The sequence below is a fragment of the Neoarius graeffei genome, chromosome 9, assembly GCF_027579695.1.
Source record: "Neoarius graeffei isolate fNeoGra1 chromosome 9, fNeoGra1.pri, whole genome shotgun sequence".
In the NCBI taxonomy this organism is placed as follows: Eukaryota; Metazoa; Chordata; class Actinopteri; order Siluriformes; family Ariidae; genus Neoarius; species Neoarius graeffei.
The window spans coordinates 50,703,043-50,728,695 of NC_083577.1; the positions used below are offsets into that span (position 1 = coordinate 50,703,043).

The 25,653-nt window shown below is 45.2% G+C and overlaps 1 protein-coding gene across 2 annotated transcripts; it reads left to right on the forward strand.

Moving 5' to 3' along the window:
- The first annotated feature begins 3,074 nt into the window (after positions 1-3,074).
- On the forward strand, positions 3,075-25,615 carry LOC132891790 (sterile alpha motif domain-containing protein 9-like). 2 transcript variants are annotated; one of them, XM_060929749.1, is made up of 5 exons: positions 3,075-3,313; positions 3,639-3,728; positions 3,820-3,874; positions 20,502-20,787; positions 24,544-25,615. In XM_060929749.1, the coding sequence occupies exons 3-5, from the start codon at positions 3,848-3,850 to the stop codon at positions 25,011-25,013; spliced, it is 783 nt and encodes a 260-aa protein (XP_060785732.1). In that variant the 5' UTR covers positions 3,075-3,313; positions 3,639-3,728; positions 3,820-3,847; the 3' UTR covers positions 25,014-25,615. The 2 variants fall into 2 exon arrangements, with proteins under 2 accessions (XP_060785732.1, XP_060785731.1); XM_060929748.1 differs by having other exon boundaries at positions 3,076-3,313; positions 20,502-25,611.
- Positions 25,616-25,653: the final 38 nt, after the last annotated feature.

Here is a 25,653-nt window from a genome sequence, read left to right on the forward strand (position 1 = left end):
GGACACCTGCAGTGAGGGGAGCTGTCAAGCTGAAGAAGGAGTCCTATTGGGCTTGGTTAGCCTGTGGGTCTCCAGAGGTAGCTGACAGATACCAATGGGCCAAGTGGAATGTGGCTCTGGCAGTCACTGAAGCAAAACTTGGGTGTGGAAGGAGTTCGGTGAGGCCATGGAAAGTGACTTTCGGTCAGCCTTGAAAAGATTCTGGCAAACCATCTAGTGGCTCAGGAAGGGGGAAGCAGTGCTCTGTCCTGACTGTTTACAGTGGGGATGGAGTGCTGTTGACCTCAACTGGGGACATCGGCAGTGGAAGGAATACTTCGAGGATCTCCTCAATCCTACCTTCATGTTGTCCGAGGAGGACGCAGAGTCTGAGGGTGCTTGGGAGGACTTGCCCATCACAGGGGCTGAGGTTGCTGAGGTGGTGAAAAAGCTCCTCAGTGGCCGGGCTCCGGGGGTGGATGAGGTGTGTCCTGAGTTCCTGAAGGCGCTGGATGTTGGGGCTGTCTTGGCTGACATGCCTCTTCAACATTGCGTGGAGGTCAGGGACAGTGCCTCTGGATTGGCAAACTGGGGTGGTGGTCACCCTTTTTAAAAAGGGGGACTGGAGAGTGTGTTTCAACTATAGGGGCATCAGACTTCTCAGCCTCCCTGGGAAAGCCTATGCTGGGTGCTGGAGAGGAGAGTCCAGTCGATAGTTGAACCTCGGATTCAGGAGAAATAATGCGGTTTTTGTCCTGGCCGTGGAACACTGGACCAACTCTTTACCCTTGCAAGGGTACTAGAGGGTGCATGGGAGTTTGCCCAACTGGTCTACATGTGTTTTGTGGACTTGGAGAAGGCTTACAACCGTGTCCCTTGGGGTGCCCTGTGGGGGGTGCTTCAGGAGTATAGGGTTCGGGGCCCACTGCTGCGGGCCATTCGGACCATGTATGACTGGAGAAGGAGTTTGGTTTGCATTGCCAACAGTAAGTCAGACTTGTTCCCAGTGCATGTGGGACTCCACCAGGGCTGCCCTTTGTCAGCGGTTTTGTTCATAACTTTTATGGACAGAATTTCTAGGCGTAGCCAAGGAGCAGAGGGTGTCTGGTTTGGTGGCATCAGGATCGTGTCTTTGCTTTTTGTGGATGATGTGGTCCTGGTGGCTTCATCAATCTGTGACCTACAGCATGCACTGGGATGGTTTGCAGCTGAGTGTGAAGCTGCTGGGATAAGGAGCAAAACCTCCAAGTCCATGGCCATGGTGCTCAGCCGGAAATGGGTGGAGTGCCTACTTCGGGTCAGGGGGGAGTTGCTACCTCAAGTGGAGGAGTTTAAGTATCTCAGGGTCTTGTTAATGATTGAGGGCAGGGGGGAGTGGGAGTTAGACAGATGGATCGGGTCAGCATCAGCAGTGATGCAGACGCTAAACCGGTCTGTTGTGGTGAAGAGACAGCTGAGCCAAAAGGCAAAGCTCTCAATTTACTTGGTCCATCTAAGTTCCCACCCTCACCTATGATCATGAGCTGTGGGTAGTGACCGAAAGAATGAGATCGCGGATACAAGTGGTAGAAATGAATTTTCTCTGCAGGGTGGCTGGGCTCTCCCTTAGAAACAGGGTGAGAAGCTTGGTCATTCGGGAGAGACTCAGAGTAGAACCGCTGCTCCTCCACATCAAAAAGAGTCAGTTGAAGTGGTTCGGGCACCTTGTTAGGATGCCTCCTGGATGCCTCCCAGGGGAGGTTCTCTGGGCATGCGCCACTGGGAGGAGACCCTGGGGCAGACCCAGGACACGCTGGAGAGATTACATCTCTCGGCTGGCCTGGGAACATCTCGGTATTCCCCCGGAAGAGCTGGTGGAGGTGGCTGGGAAGTCTGGGCTGCTCTGCTTAGGCTGCTACCCCCGCGACCCGGACCCAGATAAGCAACAGATAATGGATGGATGGTAGACAAAAACACAACTTTGGGAAGACGTTGAAAGTTTTACAGCTACAAAGAAATGATACCTCCAATTTGGCTTTCCGCTTCTTAATCAACAGTTTTTCCAGGTTTATCAGGCATTTTAAGGATATTCCTTGATATTTGTTTGCTACACTGTGAATTATGTTTCCATATGATCATCTCATCTCATTATCTGTAGCAGCTTTATCCTGTTCTACAGGGTCGCAGGCAAGCTGGAGCCTATCCCAGCTGACTACGGGTGAAAGGCGGGGTACACCCTGGACAAGTCGCCAGGTCATCACAGGGCTGACACATAGACACAGACAACCATTCACACTCACATTCACACCTACGGTCAATTTAGAGTCACCAGTTAACCTAACCTGCATGTCTTTGGACTGTGGGGGAAACCGGAGCACCCAGAGGAAACCCACGCGGACACGGGGAGAACATGCAAACTCCGCACAGAAAGGCCCTAGCCGGCTACGGGGCTCGAACCCGGACCTTCTTGCTGTGAGGCGACAGTGCTAACCACTACACCACCATGCCGCCCCTCCATATGATCATGATGGCAATAAAATTATATAAAGCCATCCATTTGTTTGAAGAATCTTGTAGATGTACAAGCCTACCAATGATTTACTTGATCATTGCAGCATTCCTTGAATTTCTTAAAAAAAAAAAAAAGTAGCGCCTCCTTGGTCTCTGTGTGCATGAGCATCCCGGGTTTTTTTTCAGTGATTCGGATCATTTGGTTCAGCTCACCAACAAGAGCCGATTTTGTTTTTTCTGGCTTCTATACGGCTCATAGCCTTTGCTGCTTCTTCTTCTTCTTTCTGGTTTTCAGAAGTCTTACTCTGCTTTATAATTAACAAAATAACATTACTTTGTGTGGTTTTGTAAACCGTTTTAAATCACCTACTATAGAATAAGCAAGGTAGTACAAAAATGACTTTACACATATAGTAATCATCCCTGCATTAATTTTATTGTGGTTAACTGTGTCGGTGCTTCATAAGTTTAATTTCCATTTATCGATAATCTACCCCAAAATGCTCATGATGCCACTGACTCTCATTCACCTAAAACAGTCGGCTCAGAGTCGACTCGTTCGTGACCGACACATTTCTGGTGCCCAGTTATGACTCGGTCCTCACATACGTTGCAACTTTCGTTTCTTTTCTTCTCTCAGCTGATCTTTGGAAATCGAAACAGAGTTCACTGTTTCCTGCAAAAACGCGTCATGAAGTAGCCGCTCCCCGCACTGCCTTTACGCCATAAATACCCTTTCTGCTCCGCTTGAAGCTGCTTCCGCGTTATCTTTGGTACAGAAGGATGAAGTGAAGTTGTTGTTTTAATATAGTTGCTTCTCTTATAGGCAGGGCTCTTCACAGCAGTAAGTATAAGGACATGTTTTTCTTTGCCGGTTAACATTATCCTGCTTTGATAAACGTTCTATTTCGTTTCCCCCTATTCATCCACAGAATTTGGATAAAAAATGCTTAAGGAATACTCAAGTGTAAATTTTCTGAATTATTTTGTTCTTGCTGTTTTATTCTTTTAGGCTTCTATAGTTTATATTTTTCAGTATTTTATAAAGGTTACGTATATCAACTTTCTCACATTCTCATAATGAATAATTTGTGTGTAGATGTTTCTTTTTGTGCCGTGTATTGTGCTTCACAACTCTGCAAAACTACTGTTTTTGTTCCTGCCCTTAGTAAATATGAGGAAGTTGTGTGTGTGTATATCCAAACAGCTACATGGAAACAAGATTGTAATGATGACGAATAGATTTTTCTCTTAAAGGGGTAAGTAGGTCCCAACTTTTCTTTTTATAACATTAAAATGCATGCTATAACATTATTTAATTATATGCTTGATTTCTTGATTTCTGCTTAGCTTTGAATAAGTTCACTAAATTTCCAGGATGGCTGAAAGGAGTGCTGTGGAAGAGGTAGGCCTATATTTAAATTTCAGAAGCCATTTATCTCCATCACTGTACTGCCAGTAAGGTGGGGTTTACATTAGACCGTATCAGCGGATCATCAGATTAACGTTTTTAAAACGATTAGCGTGCACACAGCAACACCAATACACGATTCGCGTGCACACAGCAACACCAATACACGGATACGCTCGGCTCCGCAGGCATCCTGCGCTCCAAATCACTCCGCCCTGAACAGCGAGTGCCCTCTGGAGGGTGCGCACTCCGGCCCTGCGCAGCTCACAGACCGCGCGAGTGAAGTGCACGAGCAGTGATTCGGGACTGAGCCGCTGTGTGTGTGATCCCAGCGCATATCACTTACCACTTGCAAGTGGAAGGATGGCAAGCCTAAAGACAATCATAACTACACAATGGGCAGTATTTGCATCAGTATTTGCAGTATTTTCATACTTTTATACTCTTTAATGAAAGGTGATACAAGGCGGAAGTCCGCGCCGTTTTTCAGCAGTCGCGTCACATGACCAACACCAGCGAATCAGGAAGGTGGATGTCACAGTGACGTTATCCAATGACGACGCCAGCTAGAGCTCAGCACAGCGTATCCGCGTATTTTCAATGTTTACACAGCACCGGACCAGACACGATCTAGATTGAATACGTGGACCCTGGCGGATTCCCGTTTCCCGGCGTTTCCAGGCGTTTTAATGTAAACGGACAGTGCATCCGCGAAGAAAACGAGACAGATACGGTCTAATGTAAACTTGGCCTAAGAGTATAGTGTTTCTGCGTATTGTCTACATTGGCATAGTATTGAGTCAAGAGAACGAAGACACTGCGTAAATATGAATCTGTTAGACAGTCAAAATGAGTGTTTAACCACGGCTGAGCAGATTCACTGTAAAGATCCTTAGTCATAAATCACTATAATCCAGTGGGAGTGTCCTGTACAATACAAATACAGGACACTCCCACAGCCCTCATGTGACCTGGGCAGGTATTTGCAAAGACATTAGCATACTTCAGTATGGAAATTGCATGAAGTCTACTCGTATCATGCAGATAATGGAGTACTTTGAATATTCTTAAAGTTTCACAAAGCTGCTGATAATATTTTTCAAACGAACCAGGGGGTCTCAGCTTATAACCAATAATTTTATGCAAATTTTAAAACCACTGTGTAGTAAATCCCTGATGTGGGTGGAGTACAGATGCACGGCAGGCAGGAACTGAAGTTCTCTCAAACTTTTATTTTTATCATATATGTCTAGCTTTTCAGCTGACTCACTCCTACACACACACATGCATTCTGGTCGGGAGCATCCCTTTTCTCTGCTCTCCCCCTCCTTTTATGCTCCGTCCCTGTAACAAACACCCACACACACACACACACACACACACACACACACACACACACACACACACACATTAATTGACAGCAGGTGGAATGACAGCCACTTACTTACCTTCCCTGACCCCACCCTCCATTCACAAACTGCTGCTTGGCCACACCCCCGCTGCCAAATACCCCCACTGCCCAACTCAGGCCGGGGAGCTGTCTGGCCTGAAGCTGATTTCCCTCCCCCCACAATGGGACAGGAAGTCCGCCACCACCATTTGTGCCCCCGACCTGTGGACCAGCTCGAACTCAAATGGCTGGAGGGCGAGATGGGTGATCTGTGCATTGGCATCCTTCATGCGGTGGAGCCACTAGAGGGGCACGTGGTCTGAACAGAGAGTGAAAGGGCGCCCCAGCAGGTTGTATCGGAGGGCGAGGACCACCCACTTGATGGCAAGACACTCTTTTTCGATGGTGCTGTACTTACTTTCATGCATTGAGAGTTTCTGGTTGATATACAGCATGGGGTGCTCCTCACCCTCCACCTTCTGGGACAATACGGCCCCCAGCCCTCTGCCTGATGCATCAGTCTGCAAAATAAAGGGGAGAGAGAAGTCAGGGGAGTGCAAAAGTGGCCCCCCACACAGTGCAGCTTTTACCTCAGAGAAGGCCTTTTGGCACTGCTCCGTCCACTGGACCGGATCTGGAGACCTCTTTTTAGTGAGATCGGTTAGTGGGCTGGTAACGTCTGAATAATTAGGTATAAACCTACGATAATAGCAAGCCAGCCCCAGGAACCATCTCACCTCCTTTTTGATCTTGGGCCTCGGGCAGGTCGCAATCGCTGCAGTCTTGTTAATTTGGGGACACACCTGCCCATGACCCAAGTGGAACCCCAGATACCGTACTTCCACCTGCCCAATTGCACACTTTTTCGGGTTAGCTGTGAGGCCCGCCCCCCTCAGTGACTTTAAAACGGCCCTCAGGTGTTCCAAGTGCTGTGGCCAATCATGGCTGTAGATTATTATATCATCTAGATATGTGGCCGCATATGCAGCGTGAGGGCAGAGGACCCTGTCCATAAGCTGCTGGTATGTAGCAGGCGCCCCAAATAACCCAAAAGGGAGCATGACAAATTGGTGTAATCCAAATGGTGTGGAAAAGGCCATTTTCTCTCGGGACAGAGGAGTCAAGGGGATCTGCCAATATCCCTTTGTTAGATCCAGTGTCAAATAAAAGCAAGCAGCGCCTAACCGATCAAGCAACTCATCAATGTGAGGCATTGGGTATGCGTCAAATTTAGACACCGTGTTGACTTTTCTATAGTCCACACAGAACCGGACCGACCCATCGGTCTTGGGAACCAGGACCACTGGGCTGCTCCAGTCACTGTGAGACTCCTCGATTATGCCCATTTCGAGCATGGCCTTGAGTGCGTCCCGAACCACCTTTTTCTTGTGTTTGGGCAAGTGGTAAGGGTGGCTATGCACTACCACCCCCAGAGGCATTTCGATGTGGTGTTCTATGAGGTGGGTACGACCAGGAAGGGGCAAGAACATGTCAGAAAATTCCTTTTGCAACGTGGCCACCTCCGTGAGTTGGGCCAATGAGAGGTGGTCTCCACAAGGGACCGGAGTGGTTCGAGATGTTATCTTTTTCACCTCTGGCCCCAGCTCCGCCTTCTGTGGGACTACCAATGCCAACGCCATGGGGACCCCCTCATTTCAGTGTTTTAAAAGGTTGAGGTGGTAGATTTGCAATGCCCCGCCCCTATTCGTTTGCCTCACTTCATAGTTGACATCCCCGACTTGCCGTGTGACCTCGAAGGGCCCTTGCCACTTGGCGATTAATTTGGAGCTCGATGTGGGCAATAATACGAGCACTTTGTCTCCCGGTGTGAACTTTCTAAGGTGCATGCCCCTGTCATACAGCCAGATTTGACGTTCTTGTGCCTGCCGCAAATTCTCCTGGGTTAGGTGAGTGAGGGTGTGGAGTTTTGCGTGCAGGTCAAGAATGTACTGGATTTCGTTTTTGCTAGGCAAAGATCCCTCCTCCCAATTTTCTCATAGCACATCCAAAATGCCACGCGGGTTATGCCCATATAATAATTCAAATGGAGAAACCCCGTGGAGGCTTGCGGGAGCGCTCGTACTGTGAAGAACAGGGGCTCGAGCCACTTATCCCAATTACGTGCATCTTCACTTACGAATTTCTGGATTAGGTTTTTGAGGGTTTGGTTAAAGCGGTCCACTAAGCCATCTGTTTTTGGGTGATGGACACTGGTGCGGATAGACTTAATCCCCAGTAACCCATACAGTTTGCACAGTGTGCGTGACATAAACGAAGTGCCTTGGTCTGTCAAGATTTCTTTCGGAATCCCAACCCAGGAGATAAAGCAGAAGAGCGCTTCCGCAATACTGTGTGCTGAGATATTGTGGAGAGACACTGCTTCTGGATATCGCATTGCATAGTCCACCAGAACTAAAATAAAGTGATACCCTCGTGCCGACTGATCTAATGACCCGACGAGATCCATCCCAATTCACTCAAACGGGGTCTCGATTAGAGGGAGAGGGTACAAAGGTGCCTTTGGAGTGGCTGCGGGATTTACTAATTGGCATTCACAGCATGCCACACACCACTGATGGACATCCCCATGTATCCTTGGCCAATAGAACCTGGCCATTATTCGGGCTAGTGTTTTATCTTGCCATAAGTGTCCAGCCATGGGATTAAAGTGAGCTGCATGGAATACGAGTTCCTTACGGCTCTTTGGGATTAACAACTGGGTTATTCATTCACTAGTTTGAGTGTCCTGCATCACTTGGTACAATCTATCTTTAATAATAGCAAAATAAGGGAAGGTCGGTGCCGCTCTTGGCTGAAGAGTTTGACCATTGATTACTCTCACTTGGTCAAACGCATGCTGCAGAGTCTCGTCTCGCGACTGCTCTAATGGAAACTCCCCAAGGGAATCCCTGAGAGAGGGAGGAGGAGCGGGCTGCTCCACACTCTGACGTGGTGCTGACGTAGACGGCTCTGTGACAGCTTCTCCAGTCAATGCCACGCCGAGCTCTTCCCGTGACCAACTAGTGCAGGACCCACTACGTGTTAAATATTCCATCAGCTTTTTAAACCCTGGCCAATCAGTACCCAAAATCAATGAGTGGGTGAGACGAGGATTAACCGCCATCTTTACTCGATGCATTTGGCCCCGGAATAGAATACGGGCAGACACTAAGGGATAATTGTGAACATCCCCATGCACACACAACACTTTCACCGCTTGTGCCTCACCTTGCACCAGGCGTTGGTGAATTGAGGTCTGATTACAACCGGAATCCACCAAAGCATGATATATATCCCCTTGAACACTTAGCGGTATGCAATACGTTCTGGCCCGATTGGGGGCAGTCTCTGGCGCGTCGGGGATCCGGATCATGGCTTCCACCTCCCTTGCGGAGCCCTGATTCTGGAGATGCTCCGACTCCCCGCTGTGCCAGCATACCAGCCCAGGCTTTCCCTCTGCATCGGTGTTAAGGGTGTCACTCACCTGAGGGGGGAAAGACACAGACACGGAAGAGGGAGAAGGGAGGACACCATGGGTGTGACAGGCTGGCTGGGGAGGAGTCGGCCCCTGCCTCAGTGGTGGGGAAATGGGGCGAGAGGGAGAGAGAAAGAGAGAGGGGGGAGAGAAGAGAAACAAGGAGAAGCACCTTCGCTTCGTCCACTTGTCATCGGAACTGCCTCCAGATGGTCCTCCACCAACTCGATGGCTTGCCGTAGAGATGCCGGGTGGTGACACTGGACCCATTCTGCCGTTCCTTATGGAAGCCAAGAGATTAACTGTTCCAGTGCCACCAGATTGATGATCCGGACGGCGTCGCAGTCTTCCGCCCTCAGCCACCGCCGGCAAGCGTCCTGGAGTTGTTGGCCAAATGCAAACGGTCGGCCGACCTCCTCCAGTGTCAGCTTCCAGAACCGCTGGCGATGTTGTTCCGGGGAGTGGCCGACCCGCTGCAAAATGATCCTCTTGAGGTCGGCGTAGTTGAGCTGGCTGTCGGCAGGGAGCTGCTGTGCTGCGAGCTGTGCCTCGCTTATCAGGAGCGGGAGGAGATGAGCTGTGTGCTGCTCGATTGGCCACCCCCACGCTTGGGCCGCTTGCTCGAAGAGAGCAATGAAGGCTTCAGGCTCGTCATGCGGGCCCATTGTTGTGAGGGGAGTCCACGGTGGTAAGGGTGGATGCCCCTGCTGATGCCAGCAGATGCTGGAATGCCTGGGGATCTTCCCGCTGGGCCAGCATCAAGGCTTCAAAGCGTTGTTCCTGGTCCTTCCGGAGGGCAGTCAATGCTTGATGCTGGTTCTGCTGGGCAGCAGCGAGGGTATGGATGAGGTCCATAATTGGCAAGGACTCCATGCAGTGGTTCCCTTCCGTACTCGCTCCTGGGTTTCAGCACCACTGTAGTAAATCCCTGATGTGGGTGGAGTACAGAAGTACGGCAGGTGGGGACTGAAGTTCTTACAAACTTTTATTTTTATCATATATGTCTAGCTTTTCAGCTGACTCCCTCCCACACACGCACACGCACACACACATGCATTCTGGTCGGGAGCATCCCTTTTCTCTGCTCTCCCCCTCCTTTTATGCTCCATCCCTGTAACAAACACACACACACACACACACACACATTAATTGACAGCAGGTGGAATGACTTAGCCACTTACCTTCCCCGACCCCGCCCTCCATTCACAAACTGCTGCTTGGCCACGCCCCTGCTGCCACACACTGCAAGTGCAGGCACATTAATAATATCTGCTCAAATATTTTATATTCCTCAAAAGATGGGGAACCCTGATGGTTAGCAAGGGTTAATATAGCCACACTTGCATCAGTTCCTAGCATTCTCACTTGTCTTAAGAACTGGATATATCCCGTTGCCACAAAGTAATAAGTAACAAAGTCACTGATGGCCAACTGGAAAAGTATTTCAAATTGATTGCCATGCGCTTACTGGTTGGTGGGGGATGGGTGTAATTTTGACTATGTTGAACCTGGAGAAGGTCCATGGTGACCTTCACGTAGCTGCAGCCCAGATCTTTTGGACCGGTACACCTTTCACTAGCACATCTATCAGGTTGAAAAACTTCTCATGGAATGTCATGTCACAGTAGGCACAGGAGGTCAAACCTGTTCTAAAAGCATGGCAATGACCTTGGTTGATTTTACACTGATGTGGGAGATGTGACCCATTCTCTTTCTGTGGTCCCACTTCAAGGGCCAACCTGAGAGCATGGGAGGCACCAGGATGGGACTTGGGGGTGCTGTAGTTACCCCAGAATAGCCTTAGCACCCCCAAGAAATTTCTGTGGTTTATTCAGAATTTTTAATTTTTAACGTGTAAATACTATAATTTATAATTTGAAAAATAAGTAAACACATTAATAAAACAAACCAATTATTTGTAATCTTAAAAAAAAAAAACAAAGCCAATATAGGTGATCTGATTCAACCAATGGGTACAGCAGGCATTGAACTTTTGACCCTACTTTCACATCATCCTGTTAGCCAGAGTGCAGATTTTTTTTTTTTGTGTGCGTAGATTAAAATTCACGATATCATAATGGATCTTTTACGTTGGGAAATGAAGAACTCAGAGACAGGCGTGGCAGTTCAAGGTGCACTTTATTTTCCACTTTCAAGTTTCAGTGCACTAACACAAACATGCACATACCACACATGCTGGGTGTGTTCTCACACCACTCTCTCGTTACTGGCTATCTGAAAGACACACAGAGACACATGTGAATAGACAGTCAGTAATTAGATACAAGTGTAACTCATCACATGTTACCTGCTGCTTCAACCTGACTCCATTCACAGCTGATGCTTGACCACCCCCTCGCTGCCACAATCGTGTTGGTTTTTTTTAAACTTCATAAATGTCCTTGTGTGGAGACTCAAACAACAGACACATTGTTTTGTTATGAAAATATACAAGAGTCTTCTTCTTCTTTTGGCTGTTTCCATTCTGGGTCACCACAACGAATAATGTTCCTCCATCTCCTTCTGTCCTCTGTATCTTTTTCTGTCATCTTTTTCTGAAGATATGTAAAGGTATAATAATGAAAGGTGCCTCATCTGTGGATGTATGGCACTTACAGCATTCAGGATTGTTTCTTGGACTGCTACATTGCAGTCATGGTTGAGGATGCCGCCATCCATGCTCTTGGTTCACCTATGACAGTACATATGTGGAGGAAGTTGCCAAGCTGTCCAAGCCACTAGCGAGGGTAACTGTGGGAACCAAGGTTTCGCTGGCCATGTCAGGACCATGACTAGAACTGTGTGGTTTGATTGCTCAATTCTGTGTAACCTGGCTAAACCAGCAAAAGAGTTCAAAACACATACAATAGGACGTGAAACATCGAGTTCTCCAGTCATGAGATGTCTAGTCCTCTACTCATGGGCTAGAGAGCCGTTCAGCCATGTTAGGGAGAACCACATCTCATCTCATTATCTCTAGCCGCTTTATCCTTCTACAGGGTCGCAGGCAAGCTGGAGCCTATCCCAGCTGACTACGGGCGAAAGGCGGGGTACACCTTGGACAAGTCGCCAGGTCATCACAGGGCTGACACATAGACACAGACAACCATTCACACTCACATTCACACCTACGGTCAATTTAGAGTCACCAGTTAACCTAACCTGCATGTCTTTGGACTGTGGGGGAAACCGGAGCATCCGGAGGAAACCCACGCGGACACGGGGAGAACATGCAAACTCCACACAGAAAGGCCCTCGCCGGCCCCGGGGCTTGAACCCAGGACCTTCTTGCTGTGAGGCGACAGCGCTAACCACTACACCACCATACCGCCGGAGAACCACATTTGACTCTTTATTGGCAAAAAGGTTCAACTGTGCCTTGCCAAATTTTTCTTATACCTGCTGTTCCACCTCAGAGGTAAGTGCTACTCTCATGGGCATAAGTGCTGCCCCAACAGTGCATCTGCTACTTCATTGTGCTGACCTGGAGGAATGTTGTGACCTCGTTTTCATTTGTGTAGCCAGTCTATCTTGTATGTTTGGCTTTGCAATTGCAAATTTTCATCAGCCCAGACACATAAGCAGACTTTTGGAGGTTTGCTTGCATCCTAACAGCACTGTGGACTGCGCCAGCAATGCTTGGCATCACTAATAATCTAGATTGGCATAAAGCTTTCCATCATCTGGGCCATGTGCCCTGCTGGCAGAAGCAAGGCTTTGATCAGCTCTATAGTAGAGGGACTGGTCTCTACAATGCTAAATGAAAACTTACAAAGAAATGCCTGTGCATGTCAGATGCATCCTACTCTAAGATGGTAATATAAGCTTTCATCAGCAAGTTGTCAGTACTTTATGCTTGCAGTTCAGGCTGGTCTTGTCAGACATTAATTAAGGCTCATACAACAGGACCTGAAAATGTGCTGATGGCCACTGAAATTCTGCCATGCATCTGTCAATGTAATCCTTGCATTGAGGTACACTGAAGTTGGTAGTAACCCAAAGAGCCCTTCTAGTGTTAACCATGTTGAACCACAGTGTCTCTCCCTATTTAGATCATTGCTATCTTAAGGGTGGCTGTCACAGATAGGCCAGAACCTGCCAGCTGTGTCAATGAGTTGATCAGGATCCTTTCCTTTCCTGTGTGCTATAAAATCTGGAGCCAAGCAATGGTTGAGCACCCAGAAAGGGACTTGGACCCTGAACAATCAAGAGGGCTCCACAGAAAGGCATGAACCATAGTATGTAAATTTAAGCCCTGAAATTGTCAATTTTAACTGAGCTATGACTGATGTGAAACTATCCATATGCTTCTCAAGAGTCTCAAAACATTTCCTAGTGTTGTAGTGCGTGTTGACTGGTGCCAGCCTGAATGTTTGCACCTAGTGGCCTGATTAGGTTGATATTGAGGCAGTAGGTGCACAGGTGGTGGCTGTCCTTGGCTCTAAAAGATTCTGGCACCATCTGCATGAGCAAAAGACCATGGTGGAATGCTAGTGGGGCTACATGCTTACTCTTAAATAACAGGATTTGACTATCCACAGACCCATGAGCTGTGTGGCTTCATTTCCAAAATCAGTGATTTTAGCTGACCCATGCCTGAAGTCTTTCCCGGCTCTGAGAGTGTGTTAAGCTGTTTCTTAGACTGACTGGTGTTAGAACCTGCGATGTGCGGGTATGTTTCATGTTTTGTATGTGTGTTCAGTCTGCGCAGGTTAGTCCATTCCAGACTCTAGTCTGGCCTTCCTACTCTGCTCTTCCTAGCCTTTCGTTGTCGCTTCCACCCTATAATTGTGTTGTCATTGGGCGGCAGTAATTAGCTGCGATGAAAGTCTGCGCCAGCAGCTTTGACTTGTCAGTGGTCACCTAGCTGCATTTGTGGTTGCGCTCATTTGGTCTGTTCTGAGTTTTTTGCTGTGGGTGATATTTCTGTTTTTTGAGCTTAGCCTGTCATTCTGACTATGAGCTTGATTTTCCCCTTGGTTTAATTGGCTGTCTAATTTTGTATAGTCACAGTGCTATTCCTGTAAATATCAACATTTTGTGTATATTTACCAGTAGTAGGGGTGAAACTGCCATTTCTGTTGGGTATGGGTTTTGATCTCTGTTTTTGGTAAGGGATTTAGAGGGAACTTTGGCTTTTGTTTTCTTTTGTAAGTCAGTTAGTTCCCTGAAAGTGTGATTGTTTATTAATTTGGCCTTGTTCCACCCTGATGTTGTCCCAAGTTTCTTGTTTGTACAGAACTCACTGAATGTATATATTCTGTATGATTATCCCAATACATCACTTTTTGAGGTAACTACTGTATTTCTCATTCCTGGCTACTATTAAGGACACCATGTACTCATTATTTTTCCACCTTACATATGACCTCATCAGCCTCAGTCTCCTCAATGGAAGACATGATGGTGGGATTGAGGAGATCCTCAAAGTATTCCTTCCACCGCCCAACAATGTCCCCAGTCAAGGTCAACAGCTCCCCACACGCACTGTAAACAGTGTTGGCAGAGTACTGCTTCCCCCTCCTGAGGCGCCGGACGGTTTGCCAGAATTTCTTCGAGGCCGACCGATAGTCCTTCTCCATGGCCTCCCCGAACTCCTCCCAGTTCCGAGTTTTTGCCTCCGCAACTGCCCGAGCTGCAGCACGCCTGGCCTGCCGATACCCGTCAGCTGCCTCAGGGGTCCCGGAGGTCAACATGGCCCGATAGGACTCCTTCTTCAGCTTGACGGCATCCCTTACTTCCGGTGTCCACCACCAGGTTCGGGGATTGCCGCCACAACAGGCACCGGAGACCTTGCGGCCACAGCTCCGAACAGCTGCGTCCACAATGGAGGTAGAGAACATGGTCCACTCAGCCTCAATGTCCCCCGCTTCCCTCGGAAGCTGGGAAAAGCTCTCCCGGAGGTGGGAGTTAAAGACCTCCCCAACAGAGTGCTCGGCCAGACGTTCCCAGCAGACCCTCACCATACGTTTGGGCCTGCCAGGTCTGTCCAGCTTCCTCCTCTGCCAGCGGATCCAACTCACCACCAGGTGGTGATCAGTTGACAGCTCAGCCCCTCTCTTCACCCGAGTGTCCAAGACATAGGGCCGGAGATCAGATGAAACGACAACAAAGTCTATCACTGAGGCTGATGACTCAGAGGTGGACTCGTCCATTACCCAAGCTGAAGTCACTGAGGTGGTTTGCAAGCTCCTCGGTGGCAAGGCACCGGGGGTGGATGAGATCCGCCCTGAGTATCTCAAGTCTCTGGATGTTGTGGGGCTGTCTTGGTTGACACGCCTCTGCAACATCGCGTGGCAGTCGGGGACAGTGCCTCTGGAGTGGCAGACTGGGGTGGTGGTCCCTCTTTTTAAGAAAGGGGACCAGAGAGTGTGCTCCAATTATAGGGGAAACACTTCTCAGCCTCCCGGGGAAAGTTTACTCTAGGGTACTGGAGAGGAGAATTTGACCAATAGTCGAACCTCGGATCCAGGAGGAACAATGTGGTTTACGTCCTGGTCGTGGAACACTGGACCAGCTCTATACCCTTCATAGGGTGCTCGAGGGTTCATGGGAGTTTGCCCAACCAGTCCACATGTGCTTTGTGGATCTGGAGAAGGCATTCGACCGTGTCCCCCGTGGTATTCTGTGGGGGTGCTTCGGGAGTATGGGGTTCGGGGCTCTTTGCTAAGGGCTGTCCGGTCCCTGTACGAACGGAGCAGGAGTCTGGTTCGCATTGCCAGCAGTAAGTCAGACCTGTTCCCAGTGCATGTTGGACTCCGGCAGGGCTGCCCTTTGTCACCGGTTCTGTTCATAATTTAATAATTCTAATAAATTCATAATTCTGTTCATAATTGGACAGAATTTCTAGGTGCAGCCAGGGGCTGGAAGGAATCCTGTTTGGGAACCACAGGATTTCATCTCTGCTTTTTGCGAATGATGTTGTCCTGTTGGCTTCTTCAAACCAGGATCTCCAGCATGCACTGGGGCGGTTTGCAGTCGAGTGTGAAGCGGCTGGGATGAGAATCAGCACCTCCAAGTCTGAGGCCATGGTTCTCGACCGGAAAAGGGTAGCTTGCCCTCTCCAGGTTGGTGGAGAAGTCCTGCCTCAAGTGGAGGAGTTTAAGTATCTCGGGATCTTGTTCACGAGTGAGGGAAGGATGGAGCGTGAGATCGACAGGCGGATCGGCGCAGCCTCCGCAGTGATGCGGTCGCTTTACCGGTCCGTCGTGGTGAAGAAGGAGCTGAGCCAAAAGGCGAAGCTCTCAATTTACCGGTCAGTCTATGTTCCGACTCTCACCTATGGTCATGAGCTTTGGGTAATGACCGAAAGAACAAGATCGCGGATACAAGTGGCCGAAATGAGTTTCCTTCGCAGGGTGGCTGGGCGCTCCCTTAGAGTGAGAAGCACAGTCACTCGGGAGGAGCTCGGAGTAGAGCCGCTGCTCCTCCACATCGAGAGGGACCAGCTGAGGTGGCTCGGGCATCTTTTTCGGATGCCTCCTGGACGCCTCCCTGGGGAGGTGTTCCAGGCATGTCCCCCCGGGAGGAGGCCCCGGGGAAGACCGAGGACACGCTGGAGGGACTATGTCTCTCGGCTGGCCTGGGAACGCCTCGGTGTTCTTCCCGAGGAGCTGACCGAGGTGTCTGGGGAGAGGGAAGTTTGGGCTTACATGCTTAGACTGCTGCCTCCGCGACCCGGTCCCGGATAAAGCGGAAGAAGACGAGACGAGACATATGACCTCTTTAAGCATTGTAAAATACACTGTCAAAAAGACATCTGGATTTATGGAAAATTCATGGTGGTACATATTTTCCCAGTTGTTCAAAAAATTACATCTATATGAGGATAAGGGGGTCCTTAAAAATTCTTATAAGTTGGAATGGGATTCTGAATATAAAAAGTTTGAAAACCCCCAGTATAAAGGAGGCTTGAGAACCCCTGTTATAATGGTGGATAGCAACAGCCTATCTATCTTAGATGCTGTGGAGTGTAATCTAAGATGGCAGTTAGCAGTTCTAGTTTGAAAATGACAGCCAACACTGTGAGAATGGAAAGAATACATATGCTCACTGGGGTAATAAAAGACAACAGAAGGAAAAAAAAACTATGACTATGGTCACAATCTGCACAGGATAGCTGAGAGTCTGCAGTCAGTCAGGCATATACACTGCTTGGCCACAAAAAAGTAGCACACACTAATATTTTGTTGGACCATTTTTCACTTTGATTATGGTGCGCATTCCCCATGACATTGTTTCAACAACTTTATGCAACATCACAACATTTATTTCCATCCAGAGCTGCATTATTTTTTCAGTGAGATCTTGTATTGATGTCTGGAGAATTGCACCACTCTGTAAAGTCTTCTCCAGCACATCCCAAAGATTTTCAGTGAGGTTAAGGTCAGGAGTTTATGGTGGCCAATTTATGTGTGAAAATCATTCCTCATGCTTCCTGAACCACTCTTTTACAATTTGAGCTCTATCATAACCACGTGATATGTCTTCCAACATGGTCATTTATGAAATGAGAAGCTACTCACTGGATCAGTTAGTGTTAAAAAAAATGTTGCTGGCTGAAACATATTAATCACTGTAGTAATTATCTAGTCAAAGGCTATTGAGTTTTTCCTTATTTAAATCCAAGTGGTGACCTTTTTTTTTTGCCAAGCAGTGTACAAAGTAGAGAAAAGGAGAAGTAAGTTGGTATTTTTATTGCAAATATGATATCACTGTCACTTAGTGACTTTGTGGTAAGGTCTCAGCATGGTGCACATGAACATTAGAGCGTGTTCGGGTGTTAAACATAACATTTTATCTCTCACTAGTGCCAGCTAAATCAACCACTGGTCCGCAGCCCGTTAGTGAGCTGCAATTTTTTTTTTCAAGTTTAAAGCCCATAAATTCCTCCTTCCCTGGGCATAAACAATACAGGATTTATCTTGTAGTGTCCTGATCCCAGATCTTTAACCCAGCCACATATAAAATGTTGTACGCCTCCATGCTCTTCCATGTTTTCATCCGTTTGTCCATGTAGAACGATGTCTGCAACATCAGGTAGTTTGAGATGTCGGGGAACTCAATGGATGGATAATTTTCCAACTCATAATGAATGAATGAATGAATGAATAACTTTATTTAAACATAAGTTGATCAGCAGAGCTGCTGGGGTTGTGCATGTACAGATACAAATAATTACAAATATAAAAGACTAAAAATAAATACAATCTTAAAAAAACCCTTAAACTCTGTTGATTTTCTGTTAATTATCTTCACATTAAGTTAATTAATAGTATGCATAACTATTGTCTTTGTATTTAGTTACGGCTACAATAGGATCAACATTTATTCTACTTATGTCAAATTTAGCTAGTAAATTTTTCTTTTATAGGAAAAATCCTTCTTTGTTAGTGTGCAAGGATCTATTCCACTGAGTGGTTTCTGTATCCACTTATTTTGAGTGTACTTTTTGGTTTTAATAGCTTGCTTGTTAGCTGTACACAAACATGGCAATAAGTTCTCGTGTTAATGAACCAGACTCCACTTTTGGATGATTAATCCCTTTTGACTGAGAATGCCCTGCATGCATGGTTTGGCTTCTGGCACATCCATACGGTTTTAAATACAATATGTACAATTGAAGACAGTTTGTTTTTATTGCATTTATTTAATTCCTGGGCTTCCATCTGTAAGAGGGAGTGACGTTGCATTGCATTAATACACTTTACAATAAATTATTAGATTCTAATAGAACAGATGAGCCAAAATAATTGAGGATCTTTTTTAATGGGCTCCAACTCATTACAAATGTGAATAGGTGGGCCTCACAGTAGAAAAGGTTGAGAAGTCCTGAGCTATATACAGTGGGGCAAAAAGTATTTAGTCAGCCACCAATTGTGCAAGTTCTCCCACTTAAAAAGATGAGAGAGGCCTGTAATTTTCATCATAGGTATACCTCAACTATGAGAGACAGAATGGGGGAAAAGAATCCAGGAAATCAAATTGTAGGATTTTTAATGAATTAATTGGTAAATTCCTCGGTAAAATAAGTATTTGGTCACCTACAAACAAGCAAGATTTCTGGCTCTCACAGACCTGTAACAACTTCTTTAAGAGGCTCCTCTGTCCTCCACTCGTTACCTGTATTAATGGCACCTGTTTGAACTCGTTATCAGTATAAAAGACACCTGTCCACAACCTCAAACAGTCACACTCCAAACTCCACTATGGCCAAGACCAAAGAGCTGTCAAAGGACACCAGAAACAAAATTGTAGACCTGCACCAGGCTGGGAAGACTGAATCTGCAATAGATAAGCAGCTTGGTGTGAAGAAATCAACTGTGGGAGCAATTATTAGAAAATGGAAGACATACAAGACCACTGATAATCTCCCTCGATCTGGGGCTCCACACAAGATCTCACCCCGTGGGGTCAAAATGATCACAAGAACGGTGAGCAAAAATTCCAGAACCACACAGGGGGACCTAGTGAATGACCTGCAGAGAGCTGGGACCAAAGTAACAAAGGCTACCATCAGTAACACACTACGCCGCCAGGGACTCAAATCCTGCAGTGCCAGACGTGTCCCCCTGCTTAAGCCAGGCCCATCTGAAGTTTGCTAGAGAGCATTTGGATGATCCAGAAGAGGATTGGGAGAATTTCATATGGTCAGATGAAACCAAAATAGAACTTTTTGGTAAAAACTCAACTTGTCGTGTTTGGAGGAGAAAGAATGCTGAGTTGCATCCAAAGAACACCATACCTACTGTGAAGCATGGGGGTGGAAACATCATGCTTTGGGCCTGGTTTTCTGCAAAGGGACCAGGACGACTGATCCGTGTAAAGGAAAGAATGAATGGGGCCATGTGTTGTGAGATTTTGAGTGAAAACCTCCTTCCATCAGCAAGAGCATTGAAGATGAAATGTGGCTGGGTCTTTCAGCATGACAATGATCCCAAACACACCGCCCGGGCAACGAAGGAGTGGCTTCATAAGAAGCATTTCAAGGTCCTGGAGTGGCCTAGCCAGTCTCCAGATCTCAACCCCATAGAAAATCTTTGGAGGGAGTTGAAAGTCCGTGTTGCCCAGCGACAGCCCCAAGACATCACTGCTCTAGAGGAGATCTGCATGGAGGAATGGGCCAAAATACCAGCAACAGTGTGTGAAAACCTTGTGAAGACTTACAGAAAACATTTGACCTCTGTCATTGCCAACAAAGGGTATATAACAAAGTATTGAGATGAACTTTTGTTATTGACCAAATACTTATTTTCCACCATAATTTGCAAATAAATTCTTTAAAAATCAGACAATGTGATTTTCTGGATTTTTTTTCTCATTTTGTCTCTCATAGTTGAGGTATACCTATGATGAAAATTATAGGCCTCTCTCATCTTTTTAAGTGGGAGAACTTGCACAATTGGTGACTGACTAAATACTTTTTTGTCCCACTGTAAATGTGATAGACAGGCATAAAGATGCATTTTGCCAGTGTGGGAATGAGCCCAGGCTCAAATACAAGTAGAAGTTTCAGTGTGTTAGTTGTGCTGTGGCCAACTCACAATTTTATTATAAAAATCACTAATGCCTAAACATTGTTTTTAAGTTAAAGTCAGAAATGATAAGAAAAAAAAGACAATGCAGTTCAAAATAATTTTTGTCACATTCTTCATGAAATCTGTGCAGTTGTTCTTTAAGCAAGATAAAAGTTTCTAATAAAATGCTTACTGCTGTGAATGTGTGATGATAAACACTTTTTGGTTTCTATCTTTCAGAATTATAGACCAGAAATATTACATTCAACTGAACTTCCTGCAGAAATTAAGGATTGGGATAAAGAACATGTGAGAAACTGGATTCTCGGGTTAACGGATGTGGATAATGAAAATGCAGAGATTCTGTATAAGCAGGACATTAATGGAAAAAGTCTTCTATTACTGGAGAAAGCTGATCTTAAGGATATAGGGATAAAGACAGGACCAGCACTACTGATTATTCACAAGAGAGATGAATTGAAAGCTCACCAGTTGAACAGCTCAGGAAGCCAGCTTGGTATTTCATGTAAGCCCTATCCTTTTAACCGATTCCATGCTGCCTACAGATACAAAGAAAACAGTATACTTGATATACCAGAAACAGGTCCTCTCAACTACATAGAACCATGTCATGAGTACAAAGCATTTATTAATTTCCAAAATGTGACAACAGAGGACAAGCTAAAAAAGTTCACAAATGAAGTTCTTAGATTTGCTTCTGCTTGCATGAACAGTCGTACTAATGGTACAATTCATTTTGGAGTTGGTGATTTACCAGACTGGAAGCATGGACAGATTTTGGGTGCTTGTGTCGAAGACAAAGAAGCATTTGATAAGAAACTAGCAGAAGTGATTAAACTGCAATTTGATCATAAGCACACTGATGTGGCAAGAAAATGTATTAAATCACCAAGGTTTGTTGAGGTTCTTCAAGCAGATATGACGTTCTCAGGAAAATATGTCATAGAAGTAGATGTTGAACCATCTTTTTTGGTTTGTAAAGACAGCTTCTTTCACATCCACAATGTAGACTCAAGAAAAACAAAAAAATCTAAAATCACAGCTGATGAGAAGGGTAGTGGTAAATTGTTTTACATTCGAGAGAACAGCAGTAGCAAAACTCTTCTTGTCCAAACTCTTTCCCCAAAGTCCTTAGACGAGTACAACAAGTATGTTGATAATATAGCACATCTGTCTAATTTGAGGAAGGAAGCTGAGGAAAAACACCTCACTGATGTTAAACATAGTGTGCAGGGTTCTAAGCTCTGTGAAATGCTAACAGGAGGCTCACGGTCTTTGGACAAATCTCACTTTGAGCGATACGTATTAGTCATTAACAAATCCCATCCAGTTCAAAGCGAATCTCTAGCATTTCTTCTGGACATGAACCTAACTGCTGTTTTGGACTTTGATCCAGAGTCTGCTGAGACTGGCTTGAAGAAGTTATTTGCTGAGAGAAACACAAATGTTCATTTGCCTATGCAGTATAAAATCACAGAGCCGGTTGAGGACATTGCAAGTAAGCTGAAGCTGACCAGGGCCGCAAGCTGGGTTTTCTGTAATGGAGGAGTAAAAGATGAACCGCCCTCTGATGTAGATTCCTGGCTAACTGAGAAAGGTTCCTCTGTTCGTGATGTTGTGTCATTTCTCTGCCGAAAGGATGTGCTGCCTCCCAAAAAATTTCTTATCATATTCATTCTGTTGAGTGATGTTACTGACAAGCATGATCCTCTCCTTGAGACCTTCAGTATGTTTTTGCAGGAGCTGCAAGGTACAGAGCAAATTCTATGCATATGTGAAAATGAAAGCGCATACAATTACTGGAAAGATCTCGTTCAAACACGATATGGAAAAGACATATCTAGAAGAAGCATTTATGAGCTCAGTTTTGCAGAGATTAATGGTACTGTTCTCAGTCTGTGGTCAGAAAATCGCAAATCAAGCAGATTTTTGCCTGGTGTTCATGGTAAGGTTTTATTACCAAAGAAAGTGGAGGGCAGCTTGGATACACTGAATATTCTATGTGTAAACCAATGTGAGGGAGGTAATGAAGACAAACTGCAACTGGAGGAAACTTTTTACAAAGGAGGAAAGGTGTCCTGGTGGAACTTCTACTTTTCAGAGCAGCCAGGATCAATGCCATTTATCAAACGAGACAGGCTTGACTACATCACTCAGACTGTTATTCCAGATATCTGCTCCCTCAGGCAAACTTGTGTTCGCTTCAACATACTCCACATTCCTGGTTGTGGAGGAACTACTCTGGCTATGCATGTTTTGTGGACATTAAAAGAGAAATTCCGTTGTGCAGTCCTGAAAAAAGATGTAAAAGATGTTGGTTATGAAGAGGTAGCACAACAGGTAGTTAACTTGTTGACCTATGAGACAATGGAGCAGCAAAACCGGCTTTCAGTGCTGCTCCTGATAGATGACTTTGAAGACTTTGATTCTGTAAATGATCTCCAGCAACACATTGAAAATGAATGTCAGAAGAAAAATGTATCTGCCAAGTCTCCCCAAGTCATCCTTCTGAATTGTATGAGGACTGACTCACAGGAGCACCCTGAAGCAACAGATGACACAGTTTTCATCGGGAACAAACTATCTGAGCTTGAACAAAAATTGTTTGAGAAAAAGCTTGAGGAAATTGAAAAGATTTACAAAAATGCTGAAACATTCTATGGTTTCATGATCCTGAAGAAAGACTTTTCTCCAGAGTACATACAGGGTGTTGTGAAAAATACACTGAAGGACTTCAACTTTAAAAAGAAAGATGCTCAACTCCTTGCAGTTCTAGTACTCTTGAATTGCTACTGCAAGAATGCAAAAATGTCAGTCTCTATATGTGAAGAATTTCTTGGTCTGTCAACAAGGCCAGACTTGACTTCATGCAAGGTTGAAGATGCATTTGGGAAGTATTCCACATTTGTAACACGATGCACAGCAGAGTCTAGTGTGGAGTTTCAGGCTATGAGAGTGATCCACTCAAGTATGGCAGAGCACTGTTTAAAGGAACTTGCAACTACTTTTAATGTATTCCAAGCAGACATCACTGACTTCCTATTGACAACAGATGTGTTTTACAGTTGCATTCAGGGAAAGGAAAAGCTCATGCAGGACATTCACAATATTTTGGTGAAAAGACATTACTCGGCTGAGAATCTCCAAGGAGACTTTAAATTTTCACCACTTATCCAAGCCATTGCAAAGGACACTCCAGGGTGTGAGCAAAATATTTTGCTTAGTGCTGCTCAACGCTTTGAAAAAGATGCAGTAATATGCCAGCTCCTTTCCAGGTACTACTATCTGATGAAAAAAGACTTTCGAGAGGCAACGGTTTGGGCAAAGAAGGCAAAAGACCTCCAGAGGGATAACTCCTACATTTGTGATACCTCTGCACAAGTAATTAAGCATGAACTGAAAGATGCTATGAACAATGACAATCCAATAAACTCGAACAAATTGAACGAATACCTCAAAATGGCTGAGTCTGCAACATTGGCTTTCAAAGAAGTACAACAAATTGCTTTAAAAGAGGTTTCACTTTCATATCAAACAAAAAAAGACTTTCGGACCTATAATATTGCTGGTCGTCTTGGGGAGCTTCAAGTTGCTGTTATGGTGATAAAGGTACTGGAAAAGATCCCAGTGTTTTCCTATGATCTTGCTCGTTACATGAGTCAGGTTCTCTCAGATGAAATAAAAATACCAGACATGAAATTAAATGACCCCAACCGGCACAAGAATGCAGCCTATTACCAGTGTCTACAGAATTTTCCAGACCTTCTGTATAAACTCAAAGACAACATGAAGCAGCAATTTGATTTTTTTGACAGACATTTTGTCAACTTGTGCTCATATCACTTTCAAAATGACAACAGAGGGATCGGGACACAAGAGATTTTCAAGTGCTTTCAGAGGTATGTTGACCTCTTTTGCAGTTCAGATTTGAAGAAAACGGACAAAACTAAGAAAACACAACAGTGGCTGGAAAAGACCGATGCTGATTCCTACAGTGGACTGCTTAAATTTCTTTCCAAAGAAGACAACAAATCACAAAAAACAGCAGAAAAGATTGAACACATTGTCGAGCTCTACAAGAAACTACCACGAAGGTCCTTAGATGACACAATAAACTTAATTTATGCAAATATTGTTCTAAGTAAAATTAGACCTGAATCTCGGTTTCTCCTGCCCTACAAGGATCTTTGTAAACTTCTCTGTGACACACTTAAATGTAGTGTCTCTCTCATGCACAGCTTACCATTGTATTTTATTGCAGTGATGATGCTTTGGCCAGAGACCGATTCTAAATTGTCTGCAGAAGATTTCAGTGACAGCTTGAGAACTTATGTGTCACTGATGAGAAGTTCTTTTACAAAGGAAATGAAACCAGTATGCAACGGCATGAGAGCAGTTATTCATTTTTACCTGGGAAAGAGAACAGGTTATGATCGTCTGATCACTCAGATGGACATTGATACATGTGTGGACTCACAGCAGACAATGTCAGGGAAACTGCGAAATGGAAAGATATGGAAGAACGAGAAAGTCCAAAATATGCTCCACAGAGTCACTGGAAGGATTTTGAAAGATGTCATTATGACAGATGCATCAAATCCAAACATGCAGGTTGAAGTATCTCCATTGTTTAAAAGTCAGTTGTGTGGAGATCTGGGTGACAGAGTATCATTTTTTGTTGGATTTTCCATGAATGGACCAGTTGCACTTGGCATTCAGCCCGAGCCATGAATTTTCTGATTGACTTTGAAACCCAGACTTTGGAATTCATGTTTATGATGACAAAAACATCTAAACAAGTAGATACCAACCTACAGAAACATGTACACCAGGTAAAAATACAACCACCACCAGTTGTTAAACATCAGTGCATCATTTTAGATCTGAACCCATCACATCATCAACAGGTTTAATTTTACAGATCTATATCCTATGTTGTAACTAAACAGATTAAAGCTTGTGTAGCTGACTAATTGCAGGAGAGTTAAGGCCTGTTAAGAAGCCTAGTTAGTTTATTCAATTTATTTTTGCTTTTGAAGTGTTCTAGTGGCTTGTGTAATACTAATCAATATGTTCATGGTAATTAGCATGTTAATACCTTAGCAATACATTACTGATGGAACAGATTCTATGATTGCTTATTAATTTCTGGGTTACTAGACCAATAACTGAAATGTGATGTCATAAAAGTAGAAGTAAAACTTTTCAATTTATTTTTTTAGACCCTGTACTGTTTTTATGCTATAAAACAATTCATTTAAATTTTTTTTGTATTTTTTCCTCTCCCCCTTTTTTTATCCTTACATCTTTTGTATAAACAGTGTCTGTTTTACCTTGTGCTTTTTTCATGGATTTTTATATTTTGTTAATT